Source organism: Anabrus simplex, chromosome 1, assembly GCF_040414725.1.
Source record: "Anabrus simplex isolate iqAnaSimp1 chromosome 1, ASM4041472v1, whole genome shotgun sequence".
Classification (NCBI taxonomy): Eukaryota; Metazoa; Arthropoda; class Insecta; order Orthoptera; family Tettigoniidae; genus Anabrus; species Anabrus simplex.
The window spans coordinates 323,884,781-323,907,905 of NC_090265.1; the positions used below are offsets into that span (position 1 = coordinate 323,884,781).

Below are 23,125 nucleotides of genomic sequence, written 5' to 3' on the forward strand. Positions count from 1 at the left end.
AGAAATCAAAACTTCCATATGCAGGTTTCTTTATATAGCTGTGATACATATACCATACAAATTTTGTTACAACTGGCTGAATATTATGGGAGAAAAATGGGATTTAAGTGTAAAAATTACAATTGGTGAGAAAATTAAAGCTAATTTCAAGTGACGTTTTCTTCCCAATTCATTACCTAAAAGTCATCAAAACCGTATGTTTTTCCTTACCTTCCTTTCTTAGTAGCTTCTGCATGAATACTGGTAACCCTGGAAGCTTTTCTCTTTTTCTTTTTCTCCAAAGAACGAAAAATGATTCACCTGCATTTTGTTTTTCACAATTCAACCTTTCCTGAGTCGAAGTTATGGGGATTGTAGTTTCTGTCATGTCATGATTGTTGGGTATAGGTGCAGGACTTACATGGCTTGAAAGTGATGCGACACTTTTCTGATGAGAACAATTTGATTCCGATAACATTTCATGACCTTTTGTCCCTGATTTCTTCAATGGAGACTCCTGTTTGGTAATAGCTGATCCCCATCTCTTTCCTATCAAAAGTTCAGCAATTCGTCGCTTAGCCAAGGCTGATTTATGTTTACTCATATTGTTTATTCCCTTGAATACAAGTTATCAATGATTACAGCACACTTTTCAATAACAGTATCTTGATACACAACTACAAGACTTTACTTCCGCGTGTACTTCAGAAAAGTAAACAGACTGGCTACCACCACAGACCCCACAAAAAAGATTAAACATACATTAACAAAACCTCTAGTTGTCGGCACTATTGTAGTACCATCAGAAATACCAATGAAAATGAAAACCTACAACCTGTTTTCCAGTCTTTGACCGGGTCAGGGATGGAATGAATGAAGCAGATATAGGCTATTAGTACGATGGGGTCGCCACTCCCAAAGTGATTTATTAATGAATGATAGATGCTACGAAATGAGAATGGAGAGTGTTGCTGGAATGAAAGATGACAGGGAAAACCCGAGTACCCGGAGAAAAACCTGTCCCGCCTCCGCTTTGTCCAGCACAAATCTCACATGGAACGACCGGGATTTGAACCACGGTATCCAGCGGTGAGAGGCCGACGCGCTGCCGTCTGAGCCACTGAGGCTCTCTCAGAAATACCAATACAAGCATAAAATGTTGCTCCATGACAGTAGAGTACTGAAATATTAGTCCATAACAGGCTTTATAAATCCATTCGGAAATATGGTAAGATCTTACAGCTTGAGCCTGTATAAATATATCGGGAGAAAAGGGGGGCTTTTGGCCCATCCCATGATGCATAATTGCAAAGAATAGGCGTATTTGATTGTATGGAAACATGACAATGACATTACTTAAAGCAGTTCAGCAGATGCCATGACCATTTCTGCTGTGTGCAGACTGGCAAACAAAGCATTATTAAAGTGATAGATTGTTTGAATTCAACAAAATAACCAACACGAAAGAAGAAACGCAATCCTTTCAATTTCAGTCATTAAAAAAAAATTGCCAAAATAATTTTTTATCTCCGGAGTGTCACAATCGGGCTCTTCTCTATTCTATAATTTTTTCTACTCCAATTTCTTCCTGTATTTTCTCATTCCTTATTTTGTCTCTTCTACTTTCCTATATCATACTCCTCAAGAACTTCATTTCAGCTGCCTGTATTCAACTCTCCTTCTTTGTCATCGTCCAAGTTTCTGCACCATAACTTGTTATGGGTATGAATACAACATTCTAGTGTAGTAAACATTATTTCCTCTTCTTTACATACAAACGTGGAATACGCTATTTTATTTCTGCTGACATTTTCATATTATTTTGATTTTCTTTGAAGAGATAAAAGAATGGCTGGGAGAAGCAGGTGTAAGGACTGGGGTATGAGTGGGAACTAAGGAAGATGAGGAAGAGCAAATTTGAAGGAGATAATTAGACTTGTACTCGTTGCCATGGAACAAAAAAAGCCAAATCAACCATACTGTCCGAAATCGCCCCGTTTGATGGTACCTGAAAAATGTTAAATTCTGACAGCGACAGGAGAAAAGACTGTTATATTTAAAAAAAAAAAATGAATATTTCTCTATTCCCTCATTAATATATCAGTTAAGTGTGTAATAATTGCGATAGGCCATATATCAAATGGTAAAAATATTAATTTTTTCACTGTAGTATTTTATTCAGAATTCAGTTTTTGTTTCTACTGAAAACTTAGAAAAAAATGACAGTTCCTTTCTCCACAAACCAATTCAATTATGATCAGTGCTTGAGGATATGAGTCATCCTTATACAGACACCCTAGAAACAGCCTTCAAGAATGCTGTAACCGATTTTCCCATTAATACTGTATGCGACAAAATCGCTGAGTGACCAGGAAAATTAAAGCTCTGCGTTCAAGAAAAAGGTGGACTTTTTGAATAGTAAACCTAAAATTCTTAAAATACAGTAGCATCAAAAAGTTTAAATTCACCTCTGAAATTCTCTATATATTCTAGAATTTAGATTTATTGGATTTCTAATGTATTTCCTGCTGCTGGCATTTGTCCATGCTGATCTATTACATACTAAAATTATACTTTATCAATTAGGTACTATATGCAGGTATCTGGAGAGTGATACTTTAAATACAATCTTCAGCCTGTGTGCAACAAACGTCAGCCTAGGTTCTCTTATACTGATATACCAAAACCTTTACAAATCTTAAAGACTGTTTCCTTTGTCTGCAGTACTGCTCCAATTTTTGCAGGAGTCTAAGGAAAAAGCTAGAATAAATGAAAAGCAAACCATGGCATGTGCCTACAAGACAGTTGGTTGGTCAAACCTGCAGACTGCTGCAAAATTAGGAATTTCTGAATTTGGGGTATGAAGTAGAGATTATCGGCCTAATGGTTGGTGTTCGTGGTACAATACCTGTCTTGTTCATAGAATTCTGGAAGAAGTTCGACCTGCCTATGAACAGCATTGAAAGAATAGTTACCACCACCATACGCGGATCTGTACACATCCTGAAATCTCACCTGTTCGGACCTCCATAATTTAAAAAATTTGTATCACCACTATATTTCTATGTGATAAAACATTCTCTATCTTGATATGCTTTACTTTCAGATCAAAAATTAGATGTATGGCTTTTCAGGCGTTTGCTCTATTAACCAGCGTTTCGTCTTAAGTCTGACACTAGACTCATCAGATCTCATTTTTGATCTGATTTTTGATATGCTCTATTGGTGGAAAAATATCTAATTCCCTCCATGGGAACTTAGAATTTCCATTCGGAATTGCTAGGCAGGCATTAATTCCATTGTGGAGTTTTATCTCCCGTATGCAGTTATCAGACTGTGCCTCTTATAATGGGCTTCTGATAAGTTCACCTGCATACACCCCAGCGTCGGTAAGTAGGGTCTGACACATCCCACTCTGATGAGTCTAGTGTCAGACTCAAGACGAAAAGCCATACATCTAACTTCGATCTGATTTTTTATATGCTCCATTGGTGGAAAAATATCTAATTCCCTCCATGGGAACTTAGAATTTCCATGCTTTACTTTGTCCATTGTGGCAACCCGTAATTGCAGGAAGTCGATTCGTTCAATAAATATATAATCAACAGAACTAACAAAACCAGTGTCAGTGTTGACTTTGAACTATCATTTACATGATGTTTAGTTATTTTAAGAACTCTCTTAACATGCAGACATACTGCAAATCTCAGACTTCGGTGGGCTAAACAATACAAAGATTGGACCATTGACCTGTGGAAACTTGTGATATGGACTGACGAGTCAACATTTCAGAAGTTTGGATCAAATTGTCTACCGCATATCCAAAGTCGTCCAGGAGAAAGAATGGTAGAAGGCTGCCTGACACTCAACTTGAAGCATCGGGTGGTGGCATTATGGTTAGATTTTTCTGCAGTAATGATAAAGTTAGATGGAAGGTATCTTGAGGGAGGGGCAGTATCATCACATTCTATCACGCACTGCAGCAACTTAACTTATTGGAAGAGGGTTTCTGCTGCAGCAGGACAATGACCCAAAACACACATAAAAGCTGTACAAGAAATACCGTATTTCTCCAAATCCACGATGACCCACTTTTTCCTTCAAAGAAATTAAATCAGACTTAAAAAGTACATTGTGAAATCAATTTTATTTACCAACAAATTTCAAATTTAATTTGAGAAATAAAAGTATCATGTAAATCCTACCTAATCTTTTTCATTACAGGTATCTGATACTGCCTTTGAAAGTTCAAGGAATTCCTATTTGCGAGCCCGCATTCGTACCACATTCACAAGTAAGTATTATTTATTTTCCACCTTGTCGATTCATTAGTTGTGTCCTTTCTCTCAAAGCACTGATACTTTGCCAACATATGAATTTTTCATCTAAACAGTGTTATGTGGCTGAAGATGTTAATATACGAAACTTTTACTACTTTTAACCAGTAAGTTGCCTTAAGCAACTAATGTATTGACAAGGTGGAAAATAAATAATACTTAGTTGTGAATCTGTTAAAGTGCAATATGGACCATGAAATTGATTTTATGTAATTTGTACCTCATCTCGTGTTATGGCCAATTCGACCTTGCGTTTCTTCACAATTTCACCTTCAACTTCTTTAACCCATTGCCATCCTTTGACGGAACTTTCCATCCTGCGATCGTAAGGTGGTAACATACTTTGACGGACACTTCCGTCCTGGTGCACAGAACATTAATTAAGTTCATTATCGCGATTAGCTGGTCAGAGAGATTTATTCTGTTTGTTTTTTGGCCTACCTGACAGATTTCAGATGATACCTGAAGCTATTTTCTCTGTGTAAATAGTAACTCTGAGATGAAATACGGAAAATAAAAAGCACCTCAGTTTGCCACTATTCGTAAACAATCATGGCGGCATCCAGGCGGGGCATGGATGAGGATATTCGTAACTGGCTTGAAAATAGTTATGTTAAAAGTGGAAATGATTCTCTGGACATTGAAAATACGTCGTCTTCAATTGACAGTGATGAAAGCGATTTCGACTTCAGTTCCGAGGTGATAGTGCCAATCGAAACTAACACAACCAGAATGGAACAAGAGCGGGTGAGAACACTAGTAATGATACTTGGGATTGGGATCTTGTTGACAATAAGCCTGTTTCTGTAACATGCAAACCAGTTTCTGAAATTCATTCTATAGTGAGGAGGAGGTTGGGAAATAATCCAAAAGAAATTGATGTAGTGAATGAATTTCTAACCCCACAGTTCAGGGATCACATTACAAAAGAGACCAATGCTTACGCCTCTACATTTCTTGCTAATTTATCTGCTCTCCTTGAAACCAGTAACACTTACGAACAAAAACATTGGTTTCCTTTTACTATACATGAACTAAAGCTCACTTTGCTCTGTATTCTTATGTCAGAGATAAAAAAAAGCCTGCAATGCAAGATAACTGATCGAAATGTAGAGTAATAGAAACTCCCATATTTAGTGAACCATGCCATTCAAGCACTTTGTTTCTATAAACAAATTCTTGCATTTTAGTACGGACTCCTCCGAATCAAAGCATGACAAACTAAGAAAGGTTAGACCTGTTGTAGATTTACTTTTGGACAGATTCAAGTTTGTGTATAATCCAGGAGAAAATATTTGCATTGATGAATCGATGATGAAATTCAAAGGTAGACTGTCGTTCGTTCAATATAATCCATCGAAGAGAGCAAGATTCGGTATCAAGGTGTACAAAGTTTGCTCTTCAGAGAACGGCTATTGCTGGAATTTCAAAATATATACTGGGAAGGATTATGAGGGAGGATCTTCCTACAATGATTTATTAGTTAGTGAGAGAATTGTTATGGATATGTGTAAGGATCTTCTGGGTGTCTGGAGAACTTTGTACATGGATAACTGGTACAGTTCACCGTCTTTGTACAAGATTCTCCTGATACATAACACACATGCTATTGGCAAACAGGAAACATATGCCTCCTAAGTTCAAGGAAACACAACTAAAGAAGGGTGAACTTACTTTCGCTTCAGCGAACAAAATCCTAGCCGTAAAATGGATTGACAAAAAGCCTGTACACTTTTTGCCAACTTAGCACGATAGACCAGATTTTGTTACAGTCCAATCAGAACGAAGGAAGAAGTTTAAACCCAACCTGGCGGTCGATTATAATGGTAGAACGTTTGGGGTTTACTTATGATCAGCGACTGGAGTCTTTCCCACTCATGAGGAAGTATGTGAAAGGCTATAAAAAGATGTACTTCTACCTCCTTGATATGGCATTATTGAATTCCTCTCTCATTTGGTAAATTCTCAACCCAACAATGAAGAATAAACACTTCACAGCATTCTGCCTCAGTGTTGCAGAACAGTACTTAGAAGGTGCTCAAATACCCCAGTACCCCAGCAGAGGCCATCCTCACACTGGTACCACCCCATTGAGACCTCAGAGTGAACATTCTGGGCACTTTCCATCCAAAATTGCCCCTACAGAGAAGAAATTAGTGCCATCCAAGCGATGCAAGGTGCGTTATATGCAGGGTCTACGGAAGGAAACCTTTTCAATGCGTCAAATGCATGGTTGCCCTCCAGCTGATACCTGTTTCTTGGTGTACCAGACAAAACCGACTTCTCCAAACCATAAAAACATGCTAAAACTTTAAAAAAATTATCGTGTGTATCCTCAAGTTTCCTTATGTGATTAGTCAAATTTATGTTAAAGCGACTGAAAAATAAATGGTATGTAAGGGAATATTTCCTTTCACAAAAAATGGTAGGCCAAAGGGTTAATGTGTCCTTGTTGCAGGCCACCGAATGCCTTTCTTTTACAGTACACATTTTTAGACTACTTTTGTCTTCACGCCAATGCAGAACACTGGCTTTAGTTATGCCGTATCTTCTTGCGACTGCACAATTATCCTTTATTTCTACACGTTTAATAACCATCAATTTAAAATTGGTTATCATAATATCGAAGAGAACCCGTTGAAAATTTGCCGGCAATACGAGTTCCATATGTCTCTACAATACGATGATGCATCACAAAAGTATTCCTGTTGTCTATAAAACTCTTACTGAGCGTTGTGTAGAAGCTAGAGGCATGTCTCGCTGGACGACTTCAGTGGGTAGCGATGGACAGTATAATAAAGACGCGGGCGTTGAAGGTTGAGTTTTGTGCGCCGTGATGTGGCCATTCCGCCCTTGCGTTTTTTGCGCACATACCTTACAACTTCACCTTCAACTTCTGTAAAGCATCCTTGTTGTGGGCCACTGAATGCATTTTTAAAGCTATTTTTGGCGTCACACTAATGCTGAATATTGGCTTTAGTTATGCCATATTTTCTTGCGGCTGCTACACAATTACTCTTCATTTCCACGTGTTTAATATATTAACTTACAATTGTCATCATAATATTGATGAAAACCCGCTGAAAATTTGCCGGCAATACCTGTTCCCCGTGTCTCTATAATACGACGATCCCATCGCAAAAATATTTCTGCTGTCTCTAAACGGTTACTTTTAATAAACGTCAGGTACAGTATACATGTTATAACCATCACTGAGTAACCGTAGCCTTTCTAAGAATTCTAAGGGTCGCATCCTTGCTATTCCAATTCGAACGACAATTCCTGCGCAGCTGGGGCTCGGAAGTACAGTATATTATAGTCGACCATGCAATTAGCTCAAGAAAGTAGACCTATTGTTTTGGTGTGTGCATGCATGTGTGCATGTGAAGGGAAACAGCTGCCAGTGGTGTTTATTACTGTATGCAATTTTTCACATGAAATTTGGAGAAATATGGTATGTAAGAAACAAAGAATCATCTGTTGTGGGATGAACTCTACCTTAAGGCAAAACAATCTACTGTCAACAGTTGCGAAGACCTCTGGCAATGTCTTTTGCAAGCATGGGGAGCTAGAATCATGAGATGCTGGAGAAACTAACCAGAAGAACGCCATGTACTGTATTTGTAGAGGAGTAATGATAGCAAAAGGGAGAGACAGATGAGCACAGAGTTTGAACAGAGTACCGGTAGCTCTGAAAGACATTGTTTTCCATTATTTGAAGAATAAATTGCTTTATAGTGTCAGTTTGTGTACAACGAATGTCTATTCATATTTTGATTTAAAATATGTCATCTGAATATCACTAATCTTCTGCCTAATAACAAGAACTGGAGTTTTCTTAGTGAGTTTCAATTTTCTGGTTCTCTTGCATATACATGTTCTTTCATACCTTAACACTGTATTTCTCTTTTCCAATCTATACTCCATATAGAGTTTTATATAGTATGTTACCAGTATTTATGACCAGGCTAGGAATAGTGTATGTATATCTGAACTAACTTTACCAAGTAGGATACTGTATGCTACAAAAATACTTTACACAGAAGTGCTGCCATAATTACCAGCTCAATAGCATATCACGATATTTGTAAGTAAAGACAGCATTACGACACTTGTAATTATTAGTTACACACAACTGAAATGTTAAAAAAAGGAATAAAGAAAATGAGAACTACATTTGGTAACAAGCAACTTTTTCAGTGATCCCCTACAGTATTAAAATCAAATTAATATTATTTATATACAATACAAAATTCATTTAAAAAAAGCACACACACTGAGAAACAAACTAGCAATACTACAGAATTTAACTATTATGAATAGAAATCTTACTTATATTAACTGACCGGAAAGTCGTTAAATGCCACTGCAGAAAATAGACTCAGTACAAGGAATGTAACAGTGCTAGTCATCAAAATCAGTCTTTCACAGAGAAATACTGTATAGCAGATATAAAGTTGACATTAAAAACAATATTGTGCTTATCAGGGGTTCACTAGTATTTCCAATCCATTACATTCAACAAGACCACAACAGTGTAATCCAACTTGTTTGTACTTCTACAGTAAGCTGAAAAGGAAGTACGAGACGAGTGGCACCCAACTTGAACGTGTCATCGTAGTTCCCAAACAAACAGCAACCAGCCACCATATGAGACTGAATATTAGGGCCTGAGTCACCACGTGCAACACGAGGAGGCTGAAACAGACAAGAATTGGAATAAATTAACTCCAATTTGTACTAAGTTCCACATTACAAAATAACATCTGCTATAGAAGAAATATGTCAAAATCTACCTAGAACAAATTTTAATTAGTCTTGGAGCCATAGTTTATTCAATTTCTGTTGCACTTTACTCTGATGCGATAAAATGCGTTGTTTGTTACTGAAGCCCTTTAAAAAGTCTGGGGTCAGAATATGCATAATACACTTTTTTATGAATTGAGCAAGGACATAGAATACAACCTGCGACAATAAAGTTCGGTGAATAGTCCTGTACTATCAACAAAGATGAACAATGCACGACAGTGACCTTACTGTCCTTCGAAAAAGTCACCTCCCATAACCCATGCACTGCTGAGATGGGTGATACATGTCCTGGAAACTTTGCAGGAAGGCTTCCTTTGAGATGGTGTTCAAAAGCCTCCTCACGTTTTGTTGGATGTCAGGAATCTCTTTCCTTTCAAAGCAAGTTTGAGTCGTGGGAATAGGAAGAAGTCTGGAGGATTGAGATCTGGTAAGTATGGGGGATGTTCAAGTTGCACTACCCGCTTATTTTGCCATGAAATGTTTGGACGATACTGGCTGTGTGTGGGCGAGCCTTGTCATGGACAAAATACCATAAACCTTGTTGTGTGTACTGGGGTCGTACCCTGCGTAGAAGTTTCATGAAACGGGTCAAAATTTCAATGTACCGTGCAGCATTCAACGCCGTTCCCTCAGGTAGAAATTCTTTGTGGATAATGCCTTGACTTGTAATCTATCAGTTTCATGTCCATATTGATACTTTGCATTCACAATTGCAAAGAATGGGTACCGTCCACCTAATCAATACTTTACTATGTCTTTTTACTATGCAGTACTGGTTTCGACCTTCACAGAGGTCATCGTCAGCTGGTCATGAGATCTAACGCTAACTTAATATATAATTTTAAAACATTACTAAATCTAATGAAGAATGTCACATGATATGAGTGATAATATTAAAATATACAATATATAAAATATACAATGATATGATGCGTCTTCCGGTTTAAAAAAGAAGCGTCGATATTCTATGACATGTATATGTTACATAAAATTCTGGTGTACTGTTTGTGAGTAATAGATAATTTGGTAAAATATAATTTCTACACTTAAAATGTTTATAGCATTCTTGAGGTACACTTTGAAGTTTAGTTCATATTGGTGAATCGTTGCATACATTCATTGGTAGGTTTGTACTAAGCATTCTAGAACATTCTAGGACAGGGCCATCCAGCTACTGCGCTCCGAGAGCGCGCCCGCGCTCGGGGAGCACTGGGCAGTCAGACTAGCGCTCCTTCCCCTACCAACACTACAGTGTGGCAGCGAGGAGACCTGAGACAGACGATGTTCGGACCGCGCTAACTAGATACGTACGTACAGTCGTGCGTCCGACAGCTTTTGTGGGTTTGTTGACATCATATTGATAGGGCTGTTTTGCCATAACAAATATACCGCATAAACAAATCGAAAGGTACTCCGATGTATGGAATATGCAGGAAACGAAATCAAGTGTTAAGTAAAGAATACAGTAATGCGATTTATTCAAAACTGAAATTTGAACATACCTGAGAGGAAAATTCAACAAAATTTTACCAATATTATACCAATATTCTTAAACAATTACGCGAGTTTCTATCGCTCATCGTTGCACGGTGTTTACTTTTGGTAAGCTTAAGAACCGAAAATAAACGCTCACAAATGTACGTTGAGCCGAACATTGATAGAACTTTACATGCATGTTTATATAAAAGGGTGTATTCTTCTTGCGGAAAGCCACTATAAAATTCTTCCAAACTTCGTGACATTAGAAAGCAGTCTTTAAGACGAACATTGCACTGCAGTTCAAGCTACTCTAATTGAAATAGCTGTGGAGCACTGTCTGCACTAAGAGAAAATGTTCGAACAATTGCATCTAACACCGCTTGGGGTTCTGATAATTCTGAAAATCTCTTTTCAAACTCTTCTTGTAATTGGCGAATTGCCTGCAAGTACTCATCAATGTCGACACCTTATTTCACTGCTTCAACCAATGGAAAATGTCCTGTGTTCCTTGCACGCAACTGGTTTTCTCACAAAATCAATTTTCATTTGAACTCTTGAATTTCTTCCACCAAATAGCAGATATTGTGCTTTTCGCCCTGAAGCGATTTTTTTTTTTTTTTTTTTTTTTTTTTTTTTTTTTTTTTGCTATTGGCTTTACGTCGCACCAACACAGATATGTCTTTATGGCAACGATGGGGTAGGAAAGGGCTAGGACTGGAAAGGAAGCGGCCGTGGCCTTAATTAAGGTACAGCCCCAACATTTGTGTGAAAATGGGAAACCACGGAAAACAATCTTCAGGGCTACCGACAGAGGGGTTCGAACCTACTATCTCCCGAATACTGGATACTGGTCGCACTTAAGCGACTGCAGCTATCGAGCTCGGTAAGCGAAGTGTTAAAGGTATTCAGATGGACAGTAATGTCACTTAAAAAGGCCCAGTCCGCCACCCACTTAGGATTACGCAAAATAATTTCGGGCCGCCGTTTCATGTCATAAAAGGTATCTGTTGCATTCCGCAAGCAAAAAACTCGATGAAGCACCTTCGCCTTGCTCAGCCATCTTACTTCTGCATGGTACGGGATATCCGGATACTCCACTTCGATGTCATCCACGAACACTTTGACTTTTTTTTTTGTTGCTATTTGCTTTACGTCAAACCGACACAGGTAGGTCTTATGGCGACGATGGGACAAGAAAGGCCCAGGAATGGGAAGGAAGCGGCCGTGGCCTTTAAGGTACTAATTAAGGTTCAGCCCCAGCATTTGCCCGGTGTGAAAATGGGAAACCATGGAAAACCATCCTCAGGGCTGCCAACAGTGGGCTTCGAACCCACTATCTCCCGAATGCCAGCTCACAGCTGTGCGCCCCTAAGTGCACGGCCAACTCGCCCGGTACTCTTTGAATTGATGGTGCGCGAGTCCATGGGATCGAATAAAATTTACCACTCGCACAACTGTTCCGATTACGTCTTTAAGTTTGGCGACTTTTGCACAGATTGCCTCCCGGTGTATCAAGCACTGGATCGCCGCCATTAGGGTAGTACCGCTCTCAGTCATTTTTAATTTTACATAGCTGAGGAGCCCCGTGCGTAGACTACGTAATGCAGGAGCTCCATCCGTCGTTACACTCGTGAACCGCTCCCATTTTAATCCCATTGACTCAGAAACACACTCCACTGCTTTGAAAATATCGAAACCGGTAGGGGTGTCTTTGAGAGCTACCAAGTCTAGGAAATCCTCGGTGAGCCGAATATCGTCATCCACCCTCGAATGAAAATAACGATCTGAGCTGTGTCCGCAATGTAGGTTGATTCATCGAGGGCGATGGAAAAGGATACAAAATTTGCTGCATTCTCCATTAATTGTTGTTCCATATCAACGGCCATATTGTCTATTCTGCGAGGTACAGTGTGAGGAGAAAGAGAGATTTTGTGAAATTTCTCAACTAGCTCCATAGGACAAATACATGCCGCCGCGTCCATTAGGCACTCCTTGATTACATTCTCTTCCGCGAAGGATTTCCCAGCTTTGGCAATTTGCGACGAACATTTGTAGCTTGTTCGTAAAGTGGGTCCACCAACCTCGCTCTCCTCAATCTCCTGTCAGACAAAAATACGGCAAGTCACAACTTTAGTGTTCTTCAGATAATTCAATCATTTATTTATTCCCGTTTGTAAACAAGCATTTAAAAATTAAAACAATAATATCTACAGAACAGTGCTGCTTGAAATTTTCTTTCAATTCTTCCAACTTCGATTAGTGACTGGCGTCTGTCAAATCACCGTAATAATCCCTGTGGTTGGCACTGTAATGCCGTTACAAATTGTGTTTTTTTAAACATAAAATCTCAGTGGCACACTAAAAAATCGGCTGCTCTCTTCGGCTCGGCGGGCAGACCGCTCGCTCAGCTAGCCAAGCTCCTCCCACCACTACCGAAACTACCTTCCTTCAAAGCGCTCGGAGCACTGGCTTGGAGCGCGGCCAGAGCGCTAGCGCTCGGGGAGCGCTGTTTGGATGGCCCTGTTCTAGGATATGGATGTGATAAAAACTAACAACATATAATACATTAAAATATGATAAAATGTTCACAGTATTCTTGCGGTACGCTTTGGAGTTATATTAATGTTGGTAAAGCATTATGTACGTTCACAGGCATGTTGGTACCAAGCATTCTAGAATGTTCAACGATGTGTATTGTTTATCTTGTAAGTTCATACAGTTAAGAAGGTTGGATGATTTACATCAAAATATTGTGGTGTGTCATTAGTTTCCTTGGTACTAATCTCGTTAAAAGATATTGATGCTCTTTGTAGTTTTGTTGTTGGACATGCAGTAATCTGCAAGAACAGAGAAGAAAATGAAGTATAAGAATTTCGTTGATGGAATATGTAATGAACGTGTGGAATAAATGTTTACTTATATAGTACTGTTGACTGGTTGAATGTGTACCGTTGGGGAGGAAGTTGTGCACTGCTCCATGTGCGTCTAGGGCTGGTACTTGCGGTAACAGAGAGGGGAAGTGGAGGGACATGAGGGGTATTGATTGGGGAAGGTAAGGTAGAAGTGGTAGAGAGGGGAAGTGGAGGTGCAATAGGGGCAGTGATTGGGGAGGTGAGGTATGGCTGGGCGTCTTCGAGAGGTTCCTTGAATGTACTGGATTCTGTTTTTTAAAATCGGGATGACTGTATTAAAGAGGATATTAACTTTATCTGTAATTTTGTTTAAGTTACAATTTGGGTTTGCGTACTGATCTATAGTCATGTAAAATTCTTCCGTTATATTGAGCAGAGGGCCCTTGGGGATCATACTTAGAATCTGCATGTCGTTTTCAATATTTGTAAAATTATGCTTATAATCCTCGTTATGTTCAGCTATAGACGAAAAGTGATTATGCTTTAAGGCGTTAATGTGTTCATTGTAACGGATAAAGAAGTTTCTTCCAGTACGTCCGATATAGCTAGCCTCACAATTGTTGCATTTCATTCGATACAATCCTGAACAACTGTACCTATTATCATCATTAACAGATTTGGCGTTGTGTAAAATGTTGGCACTGTTGTGTGTGGTTTTGTATGCTATTTTTAGATTGTGTTTTTAAAAATATATTAGTTATGGAATGAACGTGGGTGTTATTAAAATAATGTGAAAAGTACGTAATCCTCCTTGGAGTCGTTAGCTCTGGTTAGTCTTGATTTGGGTTGATATTTTATCTTTTGAATGATTCTATTGACCATTTCTCTATTAAATCCGTTTTGATGGACTATATTGTAAATCGTGTTTCATTCTTTTTTCAGCTCTTCCTGGGAAAGAGGTATATTGAATACTCTGTGTATCATACTGTACTTTCTTGTGAGCATTAGGGTGAATAGAATCTTTTCTTATTGTGTTGGAGGTTTGTGTGGGTTGCCTATATACTTGATATGTCAGGTGTTCGTGGTGTCTAGACAGTGACAGATATATCTAAACAATTCAAGGTGCAGTCATTTTCTTTTCCAATTGTGAATATTATATGTGGGTTTATTTTATTCAGTTGTTCTAAAATATTTGTCTCATTGGCAAATCTATTGTCTATAATAACAAAAACACCATCTACAAATCTGCCCCAGAAAGAGATTTTCTCAATTTTGCTTATTTCTTGGTGCTCTAAATGATCAATGTAGATTTCTGCTAGTATACCTGAAGCAGGAGATCCCATAGGAAGACCTTGTTGTTGGTAAATAGGGTTATGGAATTTGAAATTATTGTTAATGGCAAATTCGAGTAAAATCATAAACTCTTCTATTTTTAGGATGCTTAAGTTACTGTGGTTTTTAAAATTATTTTCAATTAATTTTATTGTTTTGTGAGTAGGTATGTTAGCATACATGTTCGTTATATGATGCTAGACTATGGTACTGCTTAATTTCTAGTTTTTTGGTAATGTTGCAAAATTCTATAGAATTTCATATTGTTTTCTTGGCTAAAAATGTGTAATGCTTTTTCAGGAATGCTTGAATAAACTGCGACAATTTGTAAGTTGGGCTAGATCTATAATTTATGATAGGTCTCGTGGGTACATTTTCTTTATGAATTTTCGGGAATGCTTTTGCGGTCGGTAGTTTAGGGTTCATTATAGTTAACTTTGCAATTTCTTGTTGGTTTAAAAGAAAGCGAGTATTCTTCAATAACATTTTCAGATTTTTTTGGATGTTAGTGGTGGGGTCTTTACGTTTAATTTGGAAAGTACTATCCAGGAAACTGTTTGGTTTTGGTTATGTATTGATTTTTGTCTATTATGGCAGTAGTGTTGCCTTTATCTGCTTTTGTTACTATTAAATTATTTTCCTTGATTTTGTCTTTCAGTTTTTTATATGTGCGGTATTGACGGTATTTCCGTTATTATTATTATTATTATTATTATTATTATTATTATTATTATTATTATTAATCTCATCAATGTATTGTGGAAGTTATTTCTTTATTTCGTTTCGGACTTTGTCTCGCAAGTCATGCGAGATTTTGTTCAGAGCGTTTTCAGTTTCCGTTATGATGGTCGCGATGTTTTGAAAGGTTGAAGTATTCCCCCAGTTGTGTTTGGGTCCTCTACTCAATATATCGGCTTCTATTTCATTGAAGTTTATGTTAGTTAAGTTTTTTATAGGTGGGTGAAATGTGTTTATCAGCTTTGTTAGGTTTGTGAGAGATTTTTTCATCGTGAGAAATGTCTTGTGTTCTTTGATCATGTGATCGTCTAAGTGCATTTAATTTCCTCTCTAATGTATTTTGTTTCTGGACTGCTATTTTTTCTTGTGTCCTTGTTAGGAAGTTATACCAATAGCTTTGTGATAGGACTTGCAAGGCTCTTAAATGTGCTGCTAAAATTGCATGTTGAGGATATGTTTTTTTTCCTGTATAGAAATTTTATTTCATCTTTTATCCAAATTTTGGTAGTTTTTCTCTGTGTATTGTGTGTGTGTGTGTGTGTGTGTGTGTGTGTGTGTGTGTGTGTGTGGTATTTCTATGTTTGTTGTTGTATTTCATGAGAAAGTTTGGAGTTAATTCGTTCGACAGACATTCCTTCAAGAAAGTAATGCTTTTAATCACATTTGTTACTTTCATCTTTAAATTTTGGCATCTGTATGCATTTTGTTTTGCCTGGTTGGCTTCAATATTGTAATCTATCAGTTTCATGTCTGTACTGATACTTGGTATTCACAATCACAAAGAATGGGTACCGTCCACCTAATCAATACTTTATTATGTCTTTACTATGCAGTACCGGTTTCGACCTTCACAGAGGTACATCTGCACCTACTCAATATCTTTTAACGAGATTAGTACCAAGGAAACTAATGCGTGAAAAATGCAAGGGTGGAATGGCCATACCACAGCGCTTTGAACACACTGACATTCAACGTCCGTGTCTTCATTATACATCGCTAGTCGCTGAAGTCTGCCGAAACCGGCAAGCGAGACATGCGTCTAGCGGCAGACAGGTGTACCTGACGCTTAGTAAAAGTAACAGTTTTATACACAGCAGGAATATTTTCCTGATGGATAGTCGTATCGTAGAGACGTGGAACAGGTATTGCCAGCAAATTTTTGACGGGTTCTCTTTGATTTTATGATGCCAATCTTAATTTAATGGTTATGAAACTTGCCGAAATAAAGAATAATTGTGCAGCCGTAAGAAAATACGGCATAACTAAACCCAACGTTCGACGTTGGCATGAAGCCAAAGATAGTCTAAAAATACGTACTGTACAAGAAAGGCATTCATTTGATTTCACAAAACACTTTTTAAGCCCAATTTAATTTTTTAAAACAAAAATATGGGATCATCTTTGATTAGGAGAAATATGGTATTAGAAAGATGTTTTTGAAGACTTCTGTCTGGAGCGTGGCATGGTATGGCATGAAGCATGGACAATAACTAGCTCAGAAAGAAAGAAAAATGTGGAAATGTGGTGTTACAAAACAATGCTGAAGGCAAAATGAGTTTATTCAAACGGATCACAAATGAAAAGATAGTGGTACTGAATTGAGTTGATGAGAGAAGAATGATTTGACAAAATTTATCAGCAAAAGAATGTGGAAATATATTGGGACCATTATAAATGAAAGTTTACATTGGAATGAACAAATAACTAATACTTGCAAGAAAGTATATGTTTTGCTCCACACTCTCAAATTTCTAAATTCTCTTCTTCCACATACAGGTTATCTATATATATAAGATAACTTGTCCTGACTTACTGACTGACAGACAGATTCATCATCGCCAAGCCAAAACTATTCGACATAAAGAAATGAAATTTTGGGGATATATTCATATTAAGATGTAGGTGCTCGCTAAGAGAGGATTTTTGGATATTCCGTCCCTAACGGGTTGAAAGGGGGGTGAAATTTTAAAATGAGTGTGTCTACATCTTAAAACTTTAAAAGTTTACAGATGTAAAAATTGGTATTTAGAATCTCCTTTAAAAATAAAGAAACACATTTTTTTCTTTCTGTAAATCCCAATAGGAGGGGTGTAAAAAGGATGAATAATGGGTTGAATGCCTTTAACGAGGATACATATATCTCAGAAACTGAAGATATTACGAAAGTGAAAAATTGTATGTGGGATTTCCTTTAAAAATAAAGAAACATGTATTTTTTTTGTTTTTGAAAAATCCAATTAATGGCAGTTAAACAGGAGTGACAAATTGGGGTGAATATTTTGAAAGACTATATCTACAGAATATCTGAGAAACGTAAAATGTTACAGACGTAAAAAGTGGGTATTTGGAATCTCCTGTAAATGTAAAGGAACATAGGTGATTTGTTTTTGGAAACTCCAAGTAAGGGGAACTAAAATGGGCTGAAATTTTAAAATGAGAATTTCTACAGTATATCTCAAAAAACTTAACATGTTACAGAAGTGAAAAATGGTACTTTTTTCTCTATTAAAAATAAAGAAACGTGTATTTTTACTTTTCAGAAATACCACTTGGGTGGACGGAGGGGGGTAAAAATGACTGAAAATGGTGTTGAATTCTTTTAATTAGGCTACTGATATCTCAAAAATGAAGATGTTACAGATGGGAAATTTGATATTTGGAATCTGCTTTAAAAGTAAAGAAACACGTATTCTCGGAAAATCCAATGAAGGGGGGGGGGGAAGAATTGAAAAATTAATTGACTTAATTGTATGAGAAAACATAGATCTAATGAAAACTAAAGTTGTTACAGACGTGAAAATTGGTATTTGGATCTCCTTTAAAACAAAGAAAAACTAGTTTTGGAGGGGAAACCATCTTGGGGAGCAGGAGTGAAAAGGAGTTTAATTCCTTTCATGAGGACACATTAATAAAAAACTGAAGAAGTTAGAGTCGTGATGATCGGTATTTAGAAGATCCTTTACTGTTAAAGAAACAAGTATTTTTTGCCGGAAAATTCACTTTGGGGGGAGGGGAGGAGTGTGAAAGGAAGTGAAAAAAGTGAAATTTTTTATGGGGATATTCATATCTCAAAACTGAAGGTAATAGATGTGAACATTGGTGTTTGAAATCTCCTTTAAACATAAAGAAACACTCCTTCTTTTAATTATTTTTTTGGGGGGTGGCGTTAAATACACTTAATGGCGGTGGGGGTGTAAAAGGAGGCGAGACCAATTGATTTTACTGTTCATAATGTACTTATAAGGAGCCTCCGTTGCTCAGGCGGCAGCGCACCGGCCTCTCACAGCTGGGTTCCATGGTTCAAATCCCGGTCACTCCATGTGACATTTGTGCTGGACAAAACGGAGGCGGGACTGGTTTTTCTCCGGATACTCTGGTTTTCCCTGTCATCATTCATTCCAGCAACAGTGTCCAATATTTCATTTCATTTGTCATTCATCGATCATTGCCCCAGAGCAGTGCTTTGGCAGCCAGCACAATTCCTATTGTCGCCACTAGATGGGGCTTTATTCATTCCATTCCTGACCCTGTCGAATGACTGGAAACAGGCTGTAGATTTTCAATGTACTCATTCTGATCATAAACCGATCATTTTTAATCTTTCCAGGGTTTGTTTTTAACAGCCATCTTTTCCTTCGGTGAACGTTCTTAGATTACAGTAGATTCTCCTGGCATATAAATAAAAATGTAAACACATTTGAAATAAACGATAGGAATGAGATTGACCGTCAAATTGTTCACCTCTATAATAAGGTCAATAATGTACGGAAGTATGTCATTCATATCACCAGAAATCCCGCACACTTAGCTACGCGCGACAATGGTGCTGGTCACATTGTCAACAATGACAATGGCAGCAGATGTAATTTACCGCCAAATAGCGGTCTTACATCTTGCTGTGGGGTCCAAAACATCAATAAATAGTAATAATAATAATAATAATAATAATAATAATAATAATAATAATAATAATAATAATCTGGACCGGCATCAAAATGTGCGGACCGCGCTGGAAACGGGTTCTGGACGGGTAATGGCTACGAATGTAGTCCGGTCACGGGTTCAGTACCGCCAAGGCACCCAAGACGACACCACGCCGGATCTCCTGAAGGATTTGATCCATATTAAAAATGCTTATAGGAAAAGATGGCAGAGATTTAGGGACCCAACTGACCGGGTGGAATACCTGGACCTAGCCCGAGAATACAAAATCGATTGCTGGAAAGGAAGATTGAAAAATGGGAGGAAACTTGCTGTAATCTATTAGAAAACGAGTCAGATCGCGAATTTTGGCGGGTTCTCTCAGAAAAACAGCCAGATCGCGAATTTCGGCGCATTATATATAAAACAATAAGCATCCAATTATAGATTTCAGTATAATACCGTAGCAAAGCACGGGTACCTTGCTAGTAAGAAAATAAAATTTAGACTCATGTTACCCATATAGTGATGTGATTTAGTATTAGCTGATGCTATTGAGAAACAAAGAAAACGCAAAAGGCAACTCTTGCATCAGTTTTATTTTTTCATTACAATTTATAACTCATGTTGCTCATATTACCAAACACACTGCTGATTAAAGATTAGGCAAAAAAACAACACACACAGTTACATTCATTTTCCAACTTTTGAATGAAACAAAACCACAGTATCTTTCCTCAGATCTAAGCTACCTCTGCTCCATCAGCGTTACAGCTGAAACAACTTGCTATACAGTGAAACCTCGTTAGTGCGTTCCTCAATAAAACGTTTTCCCGCTTAGCATGTCTTAAATTTGAAGTCCTATTTCTCATCATATTAAATCTATATAAAAATACCTCACTTACCAAGTCACAAATTTTCGCTATTACCGCTTACTATGATCACATTTTTCCTAGCCTTGAAAATGTTATTTGTCATCCCTTGTGGAAGGAATGCAATTTCCAACTTGAGTAAGAGCCCTCGCCGCAGATGCGTGATTACTGGGAATGGCCTTGATTTCTTGAACTTCACAGGATAAATTGCACCTTCGGGGAGCAATCCATTAGCCTCAGAAATGCTCAGTTTTGCTTGCCAGTTTGCAGTATAGCACAATGAGCCTATTTGTGCTTGTATTTCGCATCATAATAAAACTTTGTTATTGTAAATCAACAGATTTCAATACGGATTAAAAGATGAGATTAGTCACTTGCAATTCCATTCAGAAGTTAGAAATGTATTTCGTGTTTAGTTGTACAGTGAAGGGTAGCGAATATCTAACACGCAATAGCCTACATCTGAAACAATCATGTGAAGTTGACCAGCGTGGTGCATATTTGTCTTTTGATAGCCTAATTATGGATACAGAGAAAGGGTTGAAATTCCTTTGTAATGAAGACAAAATTAAAGGCTGTCAGCAAGTCGACTGGCATCCACATCTTCAAGAGCGCAAAATGAATGTTTAAACTTGCACCTTCCAGTTTAGACTCGATCAAGCGAATCTGTCCTGCTTGATCGAAGTTTAGTTCGATTCAAAATGGCGGCTAAAGTCATTCTGTTGCAGTCGCACGTGGCCGTGTATAACCTCCAATTCATTGTCTAAATGTGTGACCAGAAAATTAATGTTTAATAACCAACTGGTCCGAAATTAAAGGCTTAAACTAACATTTGTTTCAGAAAAAGTGTGATCTGCAATAATACTTCGATATTTTTATGGGACCCATTCAAATGTTTTCATATTTGTTGTTTGGTGTTTTTAATTAACACTTTTCAGTGCACTATTATCTTATAACCCCCAGTGGAATTTTTCATATTTGTTCTCTCGTGTTTTTCACACCTTTTATTACTCTCCTCTGAGAGTTTTCACTGTACCCACGGATATACGATGTAAAATCCCATTATGTCGGAAAAAATCGTATCTAGTGTTTACATATCCCTGTAGGATAGTTTTTATTAGTGTATTCAGTAGTATGTTTTCTCACTTAACGTTTTTTTTACTTGTCCCCTGCAGAAACATCTTTAATGAGGTTTTACTGTATATCGTATATCAGTGTACAACCGGTACATTTCCAGTGTTTGGAGCTATGCTATGGAATTCTTTCCCAGTGAATTAGAACTGCACAACATTGGCCTCTTTTAAACAATCTGATGTGATTTCCTCCTAAGAATGTAGGCCAGCTTGTATGAATGCATGGGTGAATGAGTGAATGAATCATCATCATCATCATCATCATCATCATCATCGTACAGTCCCAGTTTCCTGGGTACTGTTAATGAGCCTCTTCCACTTCTTCCTGTACATATACAACTTGTCATGGAGAACAACATCCACTGTCCATCCTCTGGTAACTAGATCAACCTTGATCAAGTCTGTCTATTGAGTTTTAGGTCTTCCTGCAGGTCTTTTCCCCTCCAGCTGTCTTTCCAACTTTATTCTGGCTGTTCTTGTAGGCTCCATCCTCCTCATATGCCCGTACCACCGTAGTCTGGATGTTCTGTTTCGGTCTAACAGGGATGTCTATTCTGGCTTCTTTCCTCACCTCATTTCTTAACTTGTCCATCTTGGTCTTCTGGATAGTGGATCTAAGAAATTTCATCTCTGATGCTTGCAGTCTTGATGAATCGCATAGGTCAATATTGGTACAAAATAGCTGTTAAACATCATCAGTTTGGCCGGTTTTGGAATCATGTCATCCCATAAAAGTGTTCTTACTTGTTGGTAGAATTCTGATCCCTTTTGCACTCTGTTTGTAATTTCCTTTCTGATCAAATTATCACAGGTAACAGGTAGGGACCCTCTTAGGGGCAGCACTGCCAAAGGAGTAGCGCCTTTGACTATGCGAGTCCCAGAGCACACCGACTCGGGTCCCAGCTCAAGGTAACGAGTGAAAACTTCAACGGCAGCAAAAGCGGAGAATATGATTTGGTACGGTGCAGCTGGCGGAGGAGGCAACCCACTGCCTTGTGGGATGAGGAGGGATCCTCAAAGGCTAAGGGAGTAAATCCCAAAAGAAAATCCTCAATTACATTAGGCCTAGCAAGCCAGTAAAAGAGCTTATTTGTAGTTGCTTTCAAAACATATAAGAGCCTCAGAACGCATGCGAATGAATAATGTGTTTAATTATTTCCCTTATTGATACAATACAACATATAACTGTAAAGTATCACCATCAATATCCTCAGTAATCTAGTTACGTATATCACTGTAGATTGAATGTTAAAACCTCTTCTCCAATATCACCACCACAATCGTGATCATCACCTTATTTATTTAATCCAACCTGTAATCACGAATGTGGAATGTGGTGAGAGAGAGAGAGAATAAACAAAAAGAATTCAAAGTAAATCATTAATTGTAAAAATAAATATAACCTTGAACAAATATGGCTATCTCAACAAAAGTAAATCAAACAAACACAACACAAGAAAAATACACTGATGAGCAAAGAAAGATGCAACACTTGGATTTTTAATGTAATAAAACAGTATTCAGAATGCAGAATATCTTCAGGAAATCTGGAGGCATCTCTTCATTACTTAAACAAAAACCATTATTTTAATCAGGAAAACGACATGGGAGTGAACAGAAGTCACACAAATGGTTCCTCTGGTAGCATTCAAATTACCCTTCTACGACAAAAC

At 37.8% G+C, this 23,125-nt stretch overlaps 1 protein-coding gene across 1 annotated transcript in view; it reads right to left on the minus strand.

Moving 5' to 3' along the window:
• Positions 1 to 258: 258 nt before the first annotated feature.
• LOC136856754 (putative fatty acyl-CoA reductase CG8306) overlaps positions 259 to 23,125 on the minus strand; it is a 168,817-nt gene continuing 145,950 nt past the window's right edge. Inside the window, exon 9 of the mRNA XM_067134845.2 lies at positions 259 to 9,014. Coding sequence (XP_066990946.2) covers positions 8,876 to 9,014 — 139 coding nt within the window. The 3' untranslated portion in view covers positions 259 to 8,875. The remainder of the gene's footprint in view (positions 9,015 to 23,125) is intronic.